The sequence below is a fragment of the Helianthus annuus genome, chromosome 2 (genome assembly GCF_002127325.2).
Source record: "Helianthus annuus cultivar XRQ/B chromosome 2, HanXRQr2.0-SUNRISE, whole genome shotgun sequence".
NCBI classification, from domain to species: domain Eukaryota; kingdom Viridiplantae; phylum Streptophyta; class Magnoliopsida; order Asterales; family Asteraceae; genus Helianthus; species Helianthus annuus.
In genome coordinates, this window is record NC_035434.2 from 138,092,507 (window position 1) to 138,112,312 (window position 19,806).

At 32.9% G+C, this 19,806-nt stretch overlaps 1 protein-coding gene and 1 long non-coding RNA gene across 2 annotated transcripts; both read left to right on the forward strand.

Annotated features, from left to right (window-relative positions):
- The first annotated feature begins 15,063 nt into the window (after positions 1 to 15,063).
- LOC110896892 lies at positions 15,064 to 17,043 on the forward strand. The gene is made up of 2 exons (XM_022143937.1): positions 15,064 to 15,104; positions 15,734 to 17,043. The coding sequence occupies exon 2, from the start codon at positions 15,751 to 15,753 to the stop codon at positions 17,041 to 17,043; it is 1,293 nt and encodes a 430-aa protein (XP_021999629.1). The 5' UTR covers positions 15,064 to 15,104; positions 15,734 to 15,750.
- Positions 17,044 to 17,432: 389 nt separating this feature from the next.
- LOC110906206 lies at positions 17,433 to 18,147 on the forward strand. The gene is made up of 2 exons (XR_002573747.2): positions 17,433 to 17,634; positions 17,849 to 18,147. It is a non-coding gene; the product is annotated as an uncharacterized LOC110906206 (long non-coding RNA).
- Positions 18,148 to 19,806: the final 1,659 nt, after the last annotated feature.

Consider the following 19,806-nt stretch of genomic DNA (forward strand, 5'->3'; position numbering starts at 1 on the left):
GAGAACTGGTGCACATTTAATTTAAATTGTATGAGAGTATGACTGTATGGCTTTTGGTGTATGGTGAATCTTTGGGTGTGACTTTCTGTTAACAGTTGGTTGACAGAACTGTATAAATAAAATTTGTTGATCTTTCAAAAAAAAATAGAATTTATAAAGAGTTTAATTTTAATTACTAACAAGTTCGTTTCAATTTTTGTTTCGAAACGGTAGATGAGTTAATTCTCAATCATGGCTAGAGGTTTTCACCTTTAAATCATTAATTTCCATTCATTTACAGCTTCCATAAAAATTTGAAGTGACAGTTATAAATTTGATTCATTGATCCAAAATACGTGGGTCGGATATGTCAACTTAAGTTGTTCAATGAATTTTCATTCATATAAGTTAATACTAGTTTAAGATCCCGTGTATTACACGGGTCGTATAAAGAAAATACTTCTTATAAATCTATTTATTTGATAAATTACACATAAATATAGATGCTACTATACTCGCAATTGGTTCCCGTATTACGATTATTAACAGATTTTAACACCCCATACTCTTTAACACGAAGTTGCTTCTCATTAACAAATAATTAAGAAAAAATTACAGATCATTTTATATAATATATTTTACTTTAAACAACTTGATTCCTTTGCCAAAATTTATCAGATCAATAACATCAAAAATATGGATGAAGCACAGACCAATCAGATTAATAAAAATCAACCAACTATCACATATTAAAAAAACCAACCATCACACATTTGTAGATAATAACCATCAACTAATTGTCATATTATAACCTTAATCATTATTACTTTTTGAATCTTGCAAGCTTCTCACCAGAATTGGTATCCTAAATGCATTGAGGGTAAACTTGTCATTCTACTAAAAAAAATCTGCAATAAACATTTGTCTGTATTTTTGTGGAGAATAATCTTTGGACAGAGAGAGGATCTCTTGATTTACCAACTAACCCGTTAGAAATAACACGAAGGTCATAATCATATTCAACCACATCAAAGAGGATGAAAAACAAAGGTCTCACTAACTATTTACTGCAATATATGTTCAATAAACACATCCTGTAAACTGGCTACAAATAATATTATTACTAAGACTCATTCATCATTTTAAGTCTTAAATTATATAACCACGCGATGTTTGAAAACACAAAAGTTGTTGTCCAGATAGGCAAAACAAACAATTACCTGCATTGATCTCCTTCATTGCTCCACGCACAGAGGGATCAAGTATGATGTCGACCATCAGTATGTGCTTTATTGTGCACCCATATTCTACCATCACCTGACATATAATAGCACAGCCTGAAAATATCTCAAAGTTTAGGGTAACCTTGATCGATGAGCGACAAAATCATAATTTTGTATGCCCATAAACCATGAACATATATGATTTCTAAAGTATACCTTCTCAAGTTCCTCCAATACAGTTTTTGCAACTTCATTCTTCTGCTCAAAGAGTTGATCCAAAGTCATTCTTGGAACCTGTGCTCGACAGCTGCAACAAATTTTATCATTTAAAACACTAATTTTTTTAATTAAAGATTTGACAATTTTGAACAATGTGTGTTTTGAGAACACGGTCAGACATGTTTTGATCTATTATCCAACGTGATCGAGTTATCTTTCCATGTCTTGTGATATAGGAGCTGGAAAAGAAGTAAGTATTTACCATCAAAAATATAAGGTTGAATTTGTTCTGCAGGGTTCTGCAACTCATAGAATGCATCATCAGCACTTTGCTTTATTACTTGGTACTGAATCCATGAAATTATCTTAACAAACATGTTTCCATGCAAATAAAGCAATGCTAAAAGATATGAATGTTTAAGTTCCAAGCCTAAAAGACATATCATAGATATCATCAGGGATGAGCTCGGTACCAACCGGTACCGAAAATCTCCAAAAGTGGGTACCGGTACCGAATATACCCGGTATGGTACGGTTCGGTACCGGTATTTGAAGGTAAAAACCGGTAACCTACCGGAACCATACCGAAAATGTCAAAACTTGGTACCGAAAATGTCAAAAGTCGGTACCAAAAATGTATCGGGTTCAGTAAATTCGGTACCGGTACTTGGTACCATTTGCTCATCCCTAGATATCATTGTGAGTTCTAAACCTTTCTCACATGAATTTGTTTACATTTCATGTAGCCATGTAGGTGATATATGGTAATATAACATATGAACCCTCAATTTAAGGACTAAGTCTGTTATACAAAAGGTTTCAGGAAGTTATAGCATTTATAAATATTTATGAAAGACTCATCTGACCATTTTCCTTTATAATGTATTAACAAATTAATATGCTAACTATGTATGTAATTTATACAAAAAAAACCAAGTCACTCTGTCCGTTCGTGAACCAACTCCACCCACCTTGACTTGACCCGTTAGTCAGTCCATAGCAGTGAGGAGTTAAAAATACGGGTGTCAACTACTTGCATCGTGATGAGAACATTTTTATTTAAAAGCCTTACAATCTTAATTATCTTGTCTACATGGATCACCAGAATCAACCCACTCTTCAACAATTAGTAAAACCATAAATAATAAAAAAAACTACAGGTCAAACTAAATGATAATATAATTTCATTTAAACCTGACAATCTTGACCCGAAGAGGAGCAAAATGGGTTGGATTGGGTAAATAATAACTTCAGTATATTGAGCTGGACTTGGCACTCATTTGACAAATATTCTGAGAACACTAACCAGGGTAATGGTGGCAGGCATGCCAAGGCTTTGTGAAGAAAATGGTCTTGCATCTATATCATTTTCTATTAGCACAACCTCACAACCTGTACCATTTGGTCAGTTAAATTAGAATTCCCGAAAAGAAAACCCATATATATTTAATAAGCAGATACATTACAAATATAACATACCTTTGTTTTAGTTTCTCAATCACCAATATCTCCTATTGTGCAAACATAATGACCGGAAGGGTATTTAGATTGGCAATCCCATGTATGACAGCAACAATAATTCTTTTGTCAAGAAGATTCCCGTGTTTGCGAGTTTGAATTCGTATCTTAGGAGATCTTCGATCCTTAAAGACAAATATGCATAATATATGCATTTGATTGATACGGGTTGGGTCAATATCCATTTGAATAATAGATTACTATCATAACTCAGTTTGTCAAAAATGCATAATTTAACATAGTTCAACATGATAAGTTAAAGGCGATGTACCTTTGTATTTGAGTTGAGATCGGAAGCCCACCTTAAACAAAGGATTCCATAGAATTGAGATCACAATCGTTAATGTTGCAACTAATATTTTTTTTTCAAAAAAAATTAGTAAAAGATAAAAAGGAAGTGAAGTGGGTTGAGATACCTTCATTGCATTAGGATGTGTAGCAATGCTTACGATCATGGCACCAGAGAGACTTGGGAAGGCTTTATTTTGGAAACGTTCACCAAATTTTCATGGATTTTGGTCTCTAGATGGCTGATGACCGGCCAACACTTAAAGTTGTCATGACAGAAGCTTTTGAGATATTTCCTTCAAGACATACATGTACAACAAATGAGGAACCACCATACATATAATTAAATACGAAGCTAGAACAGAACTACTTTTGTTTAGAAGTGAAAAATAGACAAACCTGGATGACAAAAAGAATATATGCGAGCTGATTTCCTGATTCATTGACAGGACCTGTACACAAAAAACTTAAAAATATAAATACATCTTAACGTATAAACCGCAAATCCTAAACAATACATCAAAAACTTGTGTAAATAACTAAACACTCATGTATTAAAATAAACCGCAAATCCTAAACAATACATCAAAAACTTGTGTAAATAACTAAACATTCATGTATTAAAAAGCGAGTAAAATCAAACCTTATAAAACGATAACGCCACATTAGAGGAATGATATCATTCTCAAGTACATAATTAAAAGCTCCAATTCGACTAAACCGATACCAATCATGGGTAAAACACTCTCATTTAGGTACTGCATAAAATATCATCGATAAAAACTTACAATCACAATCATAAAAATTCATTTCACCAAAATTAAACCTAACCTAAACATTTAACAGTTACAAATTCTTTTAATCTGAAAACAAATAATATATTTGTAACAAAACATCAAGCAGTTACATATTCTCTAAATCCCAAAACAAATAATCCAATTGTAACAATGGTTTTCGAAGGCACACCGACAGCCCTAAAGGCTTTAGAAATATGAAGCATTGAGAGACAATACAGAGTAAAAGAGTAATCCGTAACTTGAAAAACATTCACAAAAATGATAGAACAAAAATAAAACAAATCGATCCAGTGCTAAACAATTAGGGTTATAACAGATTCACAAACCAGTTAAAATAGATTCAAAATCGAAATCGGATCGTCACCGGGAGACAAAGAAGAGCACGTGAGATGAAGAAGACAAAAGAGCAGGTGGATAAAATCTAGGGTTCCTTGAACATACCAGGATAAGAGGAAATCGACATAGATGAATTCAAGAGATGAAGTCGCCATAGATGAAGTCGCGATAAATCAAAACTGGATTCAAACAGCAAGGTTTAGTTTTAAGCCCTAATCTGGGACTACAGATCTATGAATGAAACATGAACTTCAAAAACTTACCAGTATGAGATTAATCAGATCCGGATTCAAATCGAAAGGATTGTAGCGGTGGATGATTAGGGTTAAAGAAAAAATGGGGGAAAGAAGAGAGAGATAGAGGTGGGAAGAAACGTACGTGAGAAGGAGATTAGGAAAAGAGATTGGCGCCCAAGAGGGAATTCTCTGGCCTAAGAGGGTGTCCACATCAATTAAAAATGGTTTAAGAAAAGGACATGTGGCATTAAGTGTATTCTTTTAGTATAATAGGTAGATAAGTTATGACAAAGCTTTATTTATTTTAGTACTATTTTTAAGTTTTTTTTTTTGTATACAATTTAAATGTTCATATTCTCTTGATTTTCTCTCACTTAGACCAAGTTATAAAAGATATAAATAAATGTGGTCGGTAATCTATATAAATTAGTTATAAGCATTTTAAAAGCTAATAAAAAACCATTGCTTTAATTGTGTTAACTTTAATTTCTAACTGTATATTGTATGCTATTAATAGAGAAAATTGAATGAATAGTAATTCTTTTTTAAAGGTTATTTATGTGTTATTTAGTGGCTTTTTTATATATATCTTATATAACTTGTGTTTGTTTTTTATCGATGTAAATCATGTGTCGGTATCTTTTGGTCACACCAAGATTTTTTTCCTCTATGAGTTCTTGTAACGAGTGTAGGTGACGCAACACGAGCATTTCCAATCAATTTGAATTATTAACAAACAAACTGAACGAGCTTCATTATTTCTTTCCAATCAATTTGAATGTGAACATATATGATGTGACCATATATTGGGATAATTTACTACTAAGATATATTATTAATACTTTTACACAATGCATAAATTTATTTAGAATAATAATTAATTTAGACTTTTCACATATCATCTTAATTATATGTTACAAAGGTGTCGAAATCCTTAAAGTGTCCCTAAAGTGTCTTAAATTTTTTGACAATACGCAAGTTTACCCCCTCTAAAATAGTTTGGCTCTCTTGTACATGTTGCTTCAAAATGTGTGCACAATATAAAATTACCAAAAGGGTAAAAATCCTAGTTCTCTTAATAAGGTAGTATATAGTATAGATATTTGGATTTCTCGTGCATTACGGTAACGGTACAATACTGATACTAGGTATAGCAACCAAAAAAGATATGCCTAAGAGGATATGAAAACATATCTTTTAGATCATCGAAAATCATAAACATAAACTCGGTTCAACACGGTACCATTACCGTACCCCTCCTCGTCTAAGCCCCATGCCCATAAATCCAATCCTAAAATAAGTTTGTACTCCCTAAGTTCTTGCCCTTCTCGTATTTTTCAATTTCTCAAAAAATAGACGGATTTTTGTTCAACTCCCAACACCATTGAACCGATCCATTTTCTCTAACCATACACTGGTTCACCGTCAATCTTTTGTGCCATGCAAGGTGATACAAGGCTGGAACTCTGTCTCTGGTTGGGCCTCCTCCCAGCCATACATCAGCCGTAAACAACACTTTGTTACCTTCTTCGATCCTACCTATTATGTTATCTATAAGGGACAAACCCAATTATGTGAATTACTTTTCATAACCTGCTACACTTGTTTTTTAAGGGGAAACTTTGAATTGATCTCTTACATTACCCACAAAGCATCCGAATCCAGCTTGTAATTCCACGACCATTTTGCAAGTTGAGCGAGATTTGCACTTAGGATATCTCCTATCCCTATCACGCCTTATTTTTCTGGCCTTACGAATTTGTTCCAAGCTATCCATGTTATCTTATGTCTTCCACCTTTATTATTCCAAATGAAGTTCCTTCTTATAGATTCTAAGGCTAGGCAACACCTTTTTGGCGTTTTGAAGATTGAGAGGTAGTAATTTGGTAATGCACCTAGAACCTCCTTGGCCAAGACTACCCTCCTAGCAAAAGATAGACTTTTCGCTTTCTAACCTAATAACCATGAATTAAACTTGTTGATATTTGGTTTCCAATGTTTAACTCTCAGAACCTCCTTGGCCAAGACTACCCTCCCAGCAAAAGATAGACTTTTCGTTTTCTAACCCAATAACCATGAATTAAACTTGTTGATATTTGGTTTCCAATGTTTAACTCTTTTCATGTTCGCCCCTATTGGCATTCCAAAAAAAGAACGAAAAGTCACCAACTTTTCAACCATGCATCTCGATGATTCATTGATTCTTTCATCGTCAATCCCAACCCTATAGAGACTACTCTTAGGAAAGATTCACCTTAAGTCCCGATCATAACAAAAAAAAACATCTCAATATCCAGTTAAGGTTTGCCTTTGGTAAATCAAGTCGGTTTGATCATATTTGATTTTTTTATTCAGATTTAACAAGTATGGGTATGATCGTAGTTTGAAACAAAGATGAACGTAAATTTTTAAGGGAATGTGCAATGATCCAAGAAAGTGAGTGTTTGCTCAAGATTGCAACCGAGTCAATGGTGATGCAAGTTCTTATTACCAAATGATGAGTCGTGGACAAAGGACTAGTTGAGTACAAAGTTGCAAGAATGTTCGAGCTAGAAAGGAGCCGGAAAACATAGCTAGAAATAAAGAGGAGTTCCATAAGAATCAAGTCAAACAAGACATGTTGGAGCCCAACTATTCGAGTCGGAAATTAGGGGTGATTGTTGGACGTAATTCTTGTACTTAAGCCTATAAAGCGGGTTGGGCCGATTAATTCGAGTTATGGATTAGTTAGGTTATTCAATTAAGTTAATTAAGGACAAATCAAATGAGTTATATTTAATTTATAATAGATTAGAAGGGTGCCACACGATGTGGCTGGGGCGACACTTTGCATTGTGGTACTCATTTCCGGTAGTTTTTTATTCGTATAATATTTATTGTAGCATTATTGTGGTTAATATACATCATAAGCGAAGTCATGGGTTAGTCCATTTCATTGTGGTGTGCGTAGCTCGGTTAGTTCAATTATTATACCGAACCGAAGTCATCGGTTAGTGGTGTATGTAAGGTGTGTTATACTTTTATTGATGTTTTAAGCCCATTTTACACATTAGTCTAGTTTTAAATTTATAAAACACGATATTCTACTAACACTAAACACACACTTGGGCAAGTGCACCCATCGTAAGCGTATTATAACGTTGGTAAGATATCGAGGTCGTCCAATGACACAAGAGCTTTTAATACTGGTTTATCCTCAACGTCTAATCAAACTGAAATTTTTTGAGAAAAGATTTAAACATGAAAAATAAAAACTAAAAATGTTGAAATAAAATAAAAATAAAAACAGATAGACAAGATGAATCACTTGGATCCGACTCGCCTTTAATGTATCCTTTGATGATTTCCACACTTTTGCAATTTTTAAGAAATTATCTTAGTTATAGTAGTAGGCCCCTCTTTTAAAGATGACGTTACCCTCAACCCAGTGGTTTAAGTCAGCAAGGATACAATCCCAAAGGGTCGAAATAGTGAAAGATAATTAATTAAGTTCTTAATGCGAAAAGTGGTAGGCCCCTCTTTTGAAGGTGACGTTACCTTCGGCTAAGTGGTTTGAGTCAGTAGGTATACAATCCCAAGTAGCTGGTTTAATGTACTAATAGTAGTTTACATATGAGGGGATCAAGCCATTCGTACCCCCGCCATCCAATACCAGTGGGTATTGAAGGAGGTCCTAGTAAGCTTGACCCAAGTCCTTACAGAATCTATACACTGAACAAGGCAAGAACATTACAAACCATTCTCTTAACCCCTGACCAGGTAGCCAACATATCTCTATATAGACCGTAGAGATATGAATGGTGTAAATCTTTTACTTTATATAGAGAGTAAAGTAATGCCAAGACACCACGGATAAATGATAAGGAAGTTTCACCTTCAACATAAGAAACTAGTTATTAAAGTCATTAATACAAAACCAAGTAAAATGTGCGAAAAGATTAAAAATCAAAAGTAATACATTAAAGACTTGTCCTCACCAAGTGATGTAAGAGACTTAGCCAAACATGGCCTTTGATTGACAAGAACTCTTACTATCAATTTTGGATCCCGAGACTACTACACACTCTCTAAGGTGGATGATGGATGATGGTGTTGGATGTGGGTGTTGTAGTGGTGGTGGTGGAGTGGTGGAAAAGTGGGAGAGACGTGGTTTGCCAATGGATGCCTTTGAAGTGAACCAAGCACCCCTATTTATAGCCTGCACAGAAGCACGGCCATGGCCCCGTGTCCAGCGGACACACCCCCGTGGCCATCCTTTTCTCTTCCTTCATTAATTGCATTTGTCTCATAGGGCTCGACACGGCCCGTGTCCAACGGGCACGGCCCCGTGTACAGAAGCGTATCTGTACTACCAATATTTTGTAAGATTCTGCGAATCTTAGCGTTGACCACGCCCCGTGCTGAGCTGGGCACGCCCCCGTGGTGGGCGTAGAAGTTTCCACAGCTTTGTCCTTTCTGCAGACATCTGACCACGCCCCCGTGTCCAGTGGGCAAGGGCTGTGGTTAGCCTTCTGTTTCTTGTTTTTGCTCTTGGAGATGTTGTCGAGGGGTCGGGCATGCCACGTTTATTCCTTTTCTTTGTATTTGTGTTGGTTTTTGCTTGCTCGTTTAAGCTCATTTGGTCCTGTAAATTCAAAAGGAAGACAAAAGCACACTTTTTCCAACATTAGTACTAAAAAAGGGTTAGTTTTATACCTTATTTGATGTAATTTATATGTTGCATTTTACACACATCAGTTAGTCTATTTTATTAACCAATCGGTTTCGGTTTCGGTTAATCAGTTCGGTTTATTTGGTTAGACTGACGGTTTTCTAACATTGTTCGTTTAGTTTCAGTTCATAGCCAAAACTAAACTTTAGCTAAAACTTTTGCTTAGAAATACATGAGATTAACGAGTATATACATGAAATGGAGGTATAAACTATGAATATATGAACTGGGGTATAAAAGCTAGAAATATATAAAAAAAAAATATGAATAATCGATTTGATTCGGTTATTTTTGGTTAAACGGGGCTAAAAAACTGATAACCGGTTTTTGGTTAATTAGGTTTTCAATTAATCAGTTTTCGGCTAATCGGCTTTCAGTTAATTCAGTTTTTTGTTGATTTCAGTTCGTTTTTATATGTTTTCAGTTAACGATTTAGTTATTGCTCACTCCTAGACAATGTTAATCATGTAACATATCATTTTTTTAATTAAAAAACTATAGCTATACTATACTCAAAATCAAGAGAATAAAATGTCCGTTTTGTGATGTAAATTTTTTAAAAAAATATTATTAATTTACGAAGAAGTTATGGTCGTTTAAGAATCGTGGGGTAGTTAGTTTTGTATAAGGGATAGAATGTAAATACTAATTAATTATTCATAATTTGGTTAAAGATGAGAAAATTAAAGTTTAACTAAATGAGGGATTAAAATATAATTAGTGTTTCAAAGACTAATTCACCCTTATTTAGTGTTGTACCTTATGCATTAACCTAAAAACATTCTTAACTTTTGAGTATCTTAAAATACGAGTTTTTTCCCAAACTAGTGTGGGTGGAAAACTTATTTACCAAAATGGGTGATTTGAAAAATATTTACCAAAATGGGTATTTTTTAAAACTCATTTTTCTCACTCTTAATCTTAATCTTCTTTTCAAAAACATAAGAAAAGAGTTTCACAATAAATAACAAAAATATATATATATTTTGTTGGATCGTGATAGTTTGGAAAAAAAAAAATTAACATTTCTTTAATTTTGCTATGAACATTTTGTTTTAACTGAAAAAAATATGTTTCTTTAAACCTGTTATGAACATTTTGTTTCTAACTCTTTTAAAATACAAACATGTTTAGTCTTTGATATATATTTTCTAGTTATTTTATAAATACTTATTTGTAAAACAGAAACACTTTTATACTTTTTTTTCTTCAATCAACTCATTATTTTTTTATATATAGCTAACTTATTGTATTTTTATTTTTAAAAGTTTAAAGTATTACTGATTACATATTAATCTACTTTTATTAATTTTTTTGTCCAATAAGTTGATGTTCATGCTTGATATGCTTGATAGGAGTAAATATTACCATTATCTTTGCTTTCGTTTATAATCCGGAAATTACATGAGCAAACTTTATATTAAAATTATTTATCTTACATAAATATAAAGGGAAAAAAAAGAAAAACATTAAAAAACAAAAATGAAAGAATTAAAATAAATTAGTGAAAAAAATAAAATAAACCGTATAATTAGTTGTACATAAATATAAAAATGAAAGAATTAAAATAAGTTAGTTAAAAAAATAAAATAAACCGTTTAATGAGTTGCTTGGTAAAAAAAAAAGTGATATTGAATAAAAATAAAAGCAAAAAGTGCAACGTATTTGTTTAAAAAAAAAGAAATAAATAAAAACACTCATTGGTAAATAATTTTTTTAAAATAACCTATTTTGGTAATTATTTTTTTCACCACCACCATTGTGGGAAAAAACTTAAAAGAAAACACTTATTTTGGTAAATATTTTTCAAAACACCCATTTTGGTAAATATTTTTTCCACCAACACCTTTTTAGGAAAAAACTCAAATACGAGTTTTTTCCACCAACACCTTTTTAGGAAAAAACTCCTTAAAATACATTTCATTCATGCATTATAATATTGTATGTATAGATAGATTAGATAAACATGTGAGTTTATTCTCTATTATTATCTAATTAGAAAGTTGAGTGCAACTTAATTGTAACCAAGTTATGCCCAATATAACCTAATGAAAGTTGTGATTAAAGTTAAGAGAAAAGTAATTAGTTTTGAGTTATTTTCTAGATTAATAAGATTAAAAATTATATAATTTTACTACTTTTTATTCAAACTTTTCTGTTCGTTTGATCATACTGATTGGGACTTGATAGTAAAACTCAAATTCTCAGGATCATAATAAAAAGGAATAGAGAGGCGATATTGCCTACATTAATATAAACGTCAATATAAATGTTGAGTACCTTATTTTGATCGTGAAACTTAACGTTAGATGTCAAGTAACTCTTAAATCAGTAAAAACACATATGTATGTCGTCTACATTGATCTTATCTTATTAAAATGTTACCGAATTATAATAATATTTTAACCCAAAATTTAACATAAAACCATTAGACAAAATACTCAAATAAAAACTAACCTTCATTTATATCTATACTATATTATAATGTATAAGAGAGATGCATTTTAGGATACTTAAAAAATAAGAACTTTTTCTCATAAAATCAGTGTAAATTGCTCTTTTAAACAATAATTATATTTTAGTCCCACATCTTCCCTTAGTTTTAACATAATTATGGGTAATCATTTACACTTTTCCCCTTCTACAACAAACTTGTAATTTTTTTTACGTATTTTTGTCATATCTTATAAACTATAATGTTTTGAAAAGAAATCCAAAAGTATCGTGACGACCTACTCATTTTTGTCGATATTTCGATAGTTGTCTTGGTCAGTACTGACATCTGGATTAAAAGATACAAGTAGATAATGCCTTAATGTACAAGTAATTAAAGTCCAACGTACTTAGTCATTATTTTAGAATGTTTAATATATAGCCACAGAATGTCATTTGATTAAATACCGTCAATTTAATCATCTCATCTAGATTACACTATAATCCTTCATTTTTAACAAATTATAGATAATTAGTTATTACTTACACTTTATCCCCTTATAGAAAACTAACTACCCCTCCTATTTTTAAACCGTCATAACTTTTTGACACGTTAATGTTTTTTTTTTTTTAAATTACACCATATAAATGAGTATTTTATTCTCTTTAATTTGAGTACAGTATTGTTATAGTTTTTTAATTAAAAAAACTGATATGTTACATGATTAACAGTGTCTAAGGGTGAGTAATAACTGAATCGTTAACTGAACCGAAATTAAAAAACCGAATTAACTGAAAATCGATTAACCGAAACCCGAATTAACAAAAAACGGTTATCGTTTTTTGTACCCTCATTTAACCAAAATTAAGTAAACCGAACCATCCATGATTTCAAATATTTCTAGGTTTTATACCTTTTATACCTTCAGTTCATGTGTTTCATATTTATACCCTCATTTTATGTATTTATACATCCATTTCATGTAACTATACCTAAAATTTATGTATTTCTAATCAAAAGTTTTAGCCCAAGGTTGGTTTTGGCTATTAACCGAAATTTAATGAATCAAACCAAAAACTATCAATCTAACAAACCAAATCAATTAACTGAAAACGGATTGGTCAATAAATAGACAAATCGATGACCTCAATTTCGGTTGAGGATAATAATATAACCAACGGAACAATGTACACAGTGGTAATATCTGTATTTCCCGTCGCATCGCGCGCACCTATCAGTTATCAACCAAAACCGGTTATCGGTGAGTAATAACTAAATCGTTAACTTAAACCAAACCGAAAACCGACGAAACCGTACTGAAATCAACCAAAAACTGAATTAACTAAAAACTAATAGTTGAATTGACCAAAAACTATCAACTTTTTGTACGCTCATTTAACCAATATTAGTTGAACCGAAATGAATCATCCATATTTTCATATATTTCTAGCTTTTATATCTTATCTATCACAATGATGGCACAATAAATGTTATATGAATAAGAAAACTGCTAAAACTGAGTATCGCAATGCAATGTGTCGCTCCCGCCGCATCGCGCGAGCATCCGGCTAGTGACCAATTTATACATACAGTTATATAACCATTTGTACACTCAGGGGCAAATCTACTTGATTTCTAGGGTGTGCACAGGCACCGGCTGAAAATATGCTAATTATGCTAAAAATAGGTTTCATTTCATCGAAAATTAAAAGTGGCATCCACAACTAATTTACGGCACGCACCTAAGGCCCTTATTAGAGAAGGGAAGAGAATCATTTTTTTAGAGAAGTGATAAGATAGTTAATAAGTTGGTATGAGTAATTTCTGTATTGTTTTTCTTGGAGAAGAAGATTATTTTGAGGAAGATGAAGATGTCAGAGAAGATTATTTTAAAATTTATAAATTTACCCCTAAATTTATAAATTTACCCCTAAATTTATATGAAGAGATTGTTTTGATTCATTTATTTATATATATACAATTTGATTCGAATGTATATATACAATTTGATTGAAATTTTATTATAAATTATATTTCATCTAGTGTAACTTATACATTAAATTAAAATGTAGATAAAGAGTAAATTGGGCAAAACAGTAAATTTGAAATTATATGTGTCAATCTTTTTAGTGTTAAAAACTAAATAATATGTTAATTAAAAACAAAAAAAAACTAAAAGATTACATATGTTGTACGTTGTTGTGTTAATTATTGCCTCTTTTTATTTGGAATTTATTTAAACCATACTTCGTATTGTTTAGTGTTAGCGTTTAAAAAATTGGGATGTGATTGACATTATGTGTTTGATTGCTTATATTATTACATAAAGTCGTGTATATAAAAATGGAGTTTGCTAAGATCTAATGCAATTGTTACTTTGACCCGAACCATTCCGCTAGTATAACATGACCCGTTAAGATAATTAATTTTTATACCCCTAACAAAAAAATCCTAGATCCACTATTTTATACACTACTCTTTTTCGGTTCTAACTCTCTCGTATACACTACTCTTTTTCGATTCTAACTCTCTCTTATATAATATCTATTTCACAGTTAAAGAAAAGTTATTACTAGTGAAAACTGAGCAAAAAGCTGGCCGGAGTTAATTATGTGCATTTGTGCCTATGGCTTTATACCTTAGTAGCACTTTGGGAGTGGAATAAGGCTTTAGCACCAATAAGTTATGGGTTCGATCACATAAGGGAGGGGGAGGGAGAGGGAGAGGGGAGAGGTGTTTATTTATTGGGTTTCCTTTTGAATTTGTGTATGCCTAGTTGAGATGAATATGATCAGGTGGTTTCACTCGTAGCAGGATGATACTATAATGGTTCGTCACACTACTAGAAAACTAGGCAATTCCGACCAAATTTTGCGACTAACATAAGACGGTCGCAAAATTAGCGACCGATTTGTGACTAAAACCAAAATAGTCGCAAAATTAACGGCCAATCCAGATTCGATCGCAAAACGGTCGCAAATTTTGTGACGGTATTTTTGTGGTCGGAAAACAATCGCAAATACGAGAAAAATAAAAAATAGTAAAAGTTACGACCGTTTAAAGCAATCGCAAATAAAAAAACAAAAAAAACAAAAGTTGCGACCGTATAAAACGGTCACAAATCAGCGAAATATATAAAAAAAACAAAAGTTGCGACCGTTTAAAGCGGTCGCGGATACAAGAAAAAATAGAAAAAGAAAAATTAAGCAAGATGTGGGTTAAAACTGCAAATAGCCATAAGTTCTGGGTTAAAACTGCAAATAGCCATAAGTTTAGAAGCTTCAATCAAAACAGATCTGCAGATCTGTTAATCTTTCACCTACGACTAGTCGACTACCCTCATCTGCGTCATTCATCGATCTGGTATGTGTCACTCTTCATGTTCGTATTCAGTTGTTGAAAAATGAATTTGTGTTTAATCCTCCTCATTCTTCGATCTGATTCTGTTTTTTCTTATGTATTCGTATCAATTTGTCTTTAGAAAAATGAAATTAGGATTAGGTGTCAAAGGTGTGAAATTGAATAAAATCATCGGTACTTTCTATTATGGTTTACATCTTTTCCTTAATAAAGATGTATATATAGGGTTCATCTATTCGTTGATATATGGTATCATCTTTACAAGTATTAATGTTATGGTTTACATCTTTTCCTTTGATACTGATTAGTTGATTATAATATGTAAAAATTGACTCTTAATTTGTGCCTAAATTTGACTTGATATAGAATATATGATTAGTTAATTATGCTTGTGTAATCCAAATCAGGGCTTTTTTTTTTGTTGATTATGATCAGGTGATAACTTATTTTTTTTAATCTTATATCCAATTCAGGTTATTTTATGTTTTTGTTAGAATTGCAACTAGTTTACTTTTACTTTCATAAAGCAATTGAATTTTCTTTTATTATTAAGCAAATTATATTTTATTGACTACTAAGCATGTTATTTAGAATTGCAATTAGTTTACTTTTACTTCTTTATAATATGATAGGATTAACTCGAGTAGTAATGGCGTGGTATACTGACCGAGGATGGATGTATGAAAAGACCGATAGTAATGGATTTCTTAATTCTGAATACTGTGACAATGTCGAATTGTTTTTGGACTTCGCATTTTCTAAAGAAGAAGTGGTTGATACGTGGGTGAATATGCATGGTGAGACAAAACGTAACATAAAATGTCCTTGTTATAAATGCCAAAATATAAGTTACAGAGACAGAGCCACTGTACAAAAACACTTGTTTAAGGATGGTTTCATGCTTCGTTATGAAATATGGAGTGAACATGGTGAAAAGTCCAACCACGATGTTGGACAATCTTCTACTACAATGGAGATTGATGATGATGATGATGATGATGGTTGCAAACGTATGGTGTTAGATAACTTGTGTTCATGCGATTATACTTCAAGTACATTGGAAGGACGTGTACCGAATCCAGAAGCAAAAAGATTCTATGACATGTTAGAAGCTGCTGATGAACCTTTGTGGGAGGGCGAAAAGGCTACAAGTTTTTCAAAGTTACAAGCTGCTACGAGTTTTTTGACATGGAAATCACTTTTCAATGTGTCAACTGCAGCTTACAACTTTAACATTTCCATGATTAATGCAATGTTGCCCGAAAATAATAAACTTCCAAAAAGCTTTTATGATACGAAGAAGAGTTTAGAACCATTGAGTCTTCCATACGAGAGAATTGATGTTTGCAAAAACCATTGCATGATATTCTATAAGCAAGACAAGGCATTGACACATTGTAAATATTGTAAGGAATCTCGTTACAAAAGTGTCTTGAATAAGGTACCTAATTTGGTGATGTGGTACATGCCAATTGGTCCTAGACTTAAAAGGTTATATATGTCTACAAAAACGGCCAAAGATATGACTTGGCACCATGACCACAAAACAAAAGAGGGTAGCATGGCACATCCTAGTGACGGCATGGCTTGGAAGCATTTTGACTCGGAGAATCCTGACTTTGCAAAAGAGATTCGCAATGTTCGTCTTGGGTTATGCACTGACGGTTTCAATCCAAATAACTCTAACTCAATTCCTTACTCATTGTGGCCCGTCTTTCTTACAATCTATAACTTACCACCTTGGATGAGTATGAAAGACTCGTTTGTTGAAGTAAGTTTGATTATTCCGGGTGGAAAGAGTCCAGGTCAAAACATCGATGTTTTTCTAAGACCCTTAATAGATGAGTTGAAAGAGTTGTATGGAGAAGGCATTGAAGTTTATGATGCTTATCGTAAAGAAAATTTCATTATGAGAGTTATTCTTTTGTGGACAGTTAGTTGAGGTGATATTCTGGTGTACTACAGAGGCATTGAAGTTTATGATGCTTATCGTATAATTGTTATTCAGACTTGACTTGAGAGTATTTGATAAACAAGTATCCGTTGAGAGTCAATAACATGTTTATGGCTGCTGGTATTCTTCTTATGACAAAAGTTAGAAAACTGATTTTTAGAGTTGAAATTGTTAGTATATAAAGTGACCCAACTCTCTAAACACCCTCTTACGCTTGATTGAGGTGATATTCTGGTGTACTACAGTGGTTGGTTTCCAGTTTAGAGATATCATTGCTGGTCTGGGTTGAAACAAGTTATCTGGTGTTTTTTTATAAATAATAAAAAGTTACATAACAATTTTATTATATCTATATAATTGGTTCGGTACTGCAAAGTATGTTAAATTAGGTTGTATTTGTAGGTAAAATATGAGGGACTTCTGTTGGAGAAATATGGGGAGGAAAGTAGCCAACACCGAGAACTTGACAAAGAATTGTGGTACCGAGCTGCCGGGGGAAAGAAGAGAGGTAAAGTATATGGGTTAAGCAATCTTAAGAATGATTTTAACGTTCAACATCATGGCAAACAAGACCAAGAGGTATGTTTATTCTTTTAAGTTGTTTGGTTTAAACTCAAATATTGACATTATTTTTTCATGCAACCACTTCTCAGTCAAATATTGAAAATAGGCTATTTGACCTTAGAAGTCAACTGATTTTTTCTCTTTATTCTATAATTGTATAAGCAACTAATAAGTTTCATAAATTGTATAAATTGTGATAATGTATTTCACTTTGCATTGGTTTTATTAGATCGAAAGGTTGAACGTGATTATTGCGGGATTGGTGGTGGAAAAAGAGAAAGATAAGGCGGAGAAAGAGGCTATGAATGAAAGGATGGCAAACATTGAAGCGATGCTAAAATCTAGGTTTCAAAACGTATAATCATCGACTTAGGTTTCAAAACGTATAATCATCGACTTAGGTTTCAAAACGTATAAACACTTTGTTTTGAATATGTATTTTGTTATGATAACTTTGGTATTTGATGTTTCAAGTGGGATGTTTTATATAATTGTGAAAATTTGATAATATGTAAAATTTAAAATTGACATATGCAGGTTAAAATAGAAAATGGATAAAAATAATTTTTAAAAAATAAATAGAAATTGCGACCGCAAAAATGGTTGCAATTTTTCAAAAGACAGGCGGTCAGAAAATGGTCGCAGTTTGTAAAAGACAGGCGGTCGGAAAACGGTCGCAGTTTGTAAAAGGCATGCGGTCGGAATACGGTCGCGTCAAGACCATCGCAACCGAAGTCCCACAAAACCAGGAACAGTCGCAATATTTGTGACCATTATTAAAGTCGCAAAAACCGGGTCGCAAAAGATAGCAGCAGTCGCAACTTAGTCGGAATAGAGCAATTGCGACGGGTGTTTTTCCGATTGTAGTTCCGGTCGGAAAACAGTCGCAACAGGGCAATTGCGACCGGTTTGCGACCAAAATTGCGGTCGGAAAAACCTAGTTTTCTAGTAGTGTCAGTTATCCAAATTTGCTGTTTAAAAAAATTATGTGACATGGGTTACTCACTCGTTCTAGCCTGGTGTACGTGTCGTCTTGCGGTCCGATGTGTGCTGGTTCATGATCATTAACCTCTCTTGGTTACTTTCTAACCCTTAATTAACAATATATTAAATTAGTGTCAATTATATCAGAACAATCATGCGGTGGTTGTCAGCTGTTATGGGTGCACCGTGCATGCGGTGGTTGTCGGTTGTGATCGGTGCATGCGGTGCGGTCAGTGGGTAGGTTTGAATTGTATAACTAATATACGTATTTTAATGAGTAAAGTGCATTGTTAATCTTCATGCATTAAAAATACTGACATATTTTAGAAACTTATAATTGAAGGTAAATATTAAAGACTAGTTAAAGTTGAAACATTTTTTCTTTTTTGAATAAACTAGAACCATTTATTCTTTTAAACTATAAACTATATAATTAATAGTTTAAAAACCTAGAATAAAACATTTGGTTCAAAATACAAATAAACGACTAATGATATGACAATATATTCAGTAAGGCTCTAACTATTTGCACACCTTGGCAGGCTATATATACACTTAGGGTTTACATACGCTGCGTAGAGACCTCTACGCAACGTATAGGGTTACCTATATACGCAGCGTATAGGTCTCTACGCTGCGTATATAAGGGGCAGGTACACTACCAGACAGTCAAACCTAGTACCATGTCAAATCAGTCTGACATACGCTGCGTAGAGACCTATACGCTGCGTATATTGGTAACCCTATACGCTGCGTAGAGGTCTCTACGCAGCGTATGTCAGACTGATTTGACACTGATACGATGTTGTCTAGGCACGTGAATAAAGCAATACGGAGAGTAGAGATCTATACGCTGCGTATTTTAGTAAATTTAAAAGTTTATTTAGCTCTGCTTTCTTTTCATCTTCGCACAAGAACAACACTTACTTCATCTATTCTTCTGTTTTTCATACTCTTCTTCAGTAAACAATTTACACCCCAAACCAAAATCATTTGTTCTGTTTTTTGTTCAATCTTGATAAAATGTCATCATTTTGGAAGGAGAATTATTTCGGTAAACGATATTCTAACGACACATGGGGAGCAAATGATGCCAATGAGGAGGAGGAGGTTGTGTCTGGAGTCCCTGTTGATCAAAAAACACAGTTGCCAGACTTGAACAAGACTCCCACTCCACCTGTTGATGACCCAAATTACCCGGCG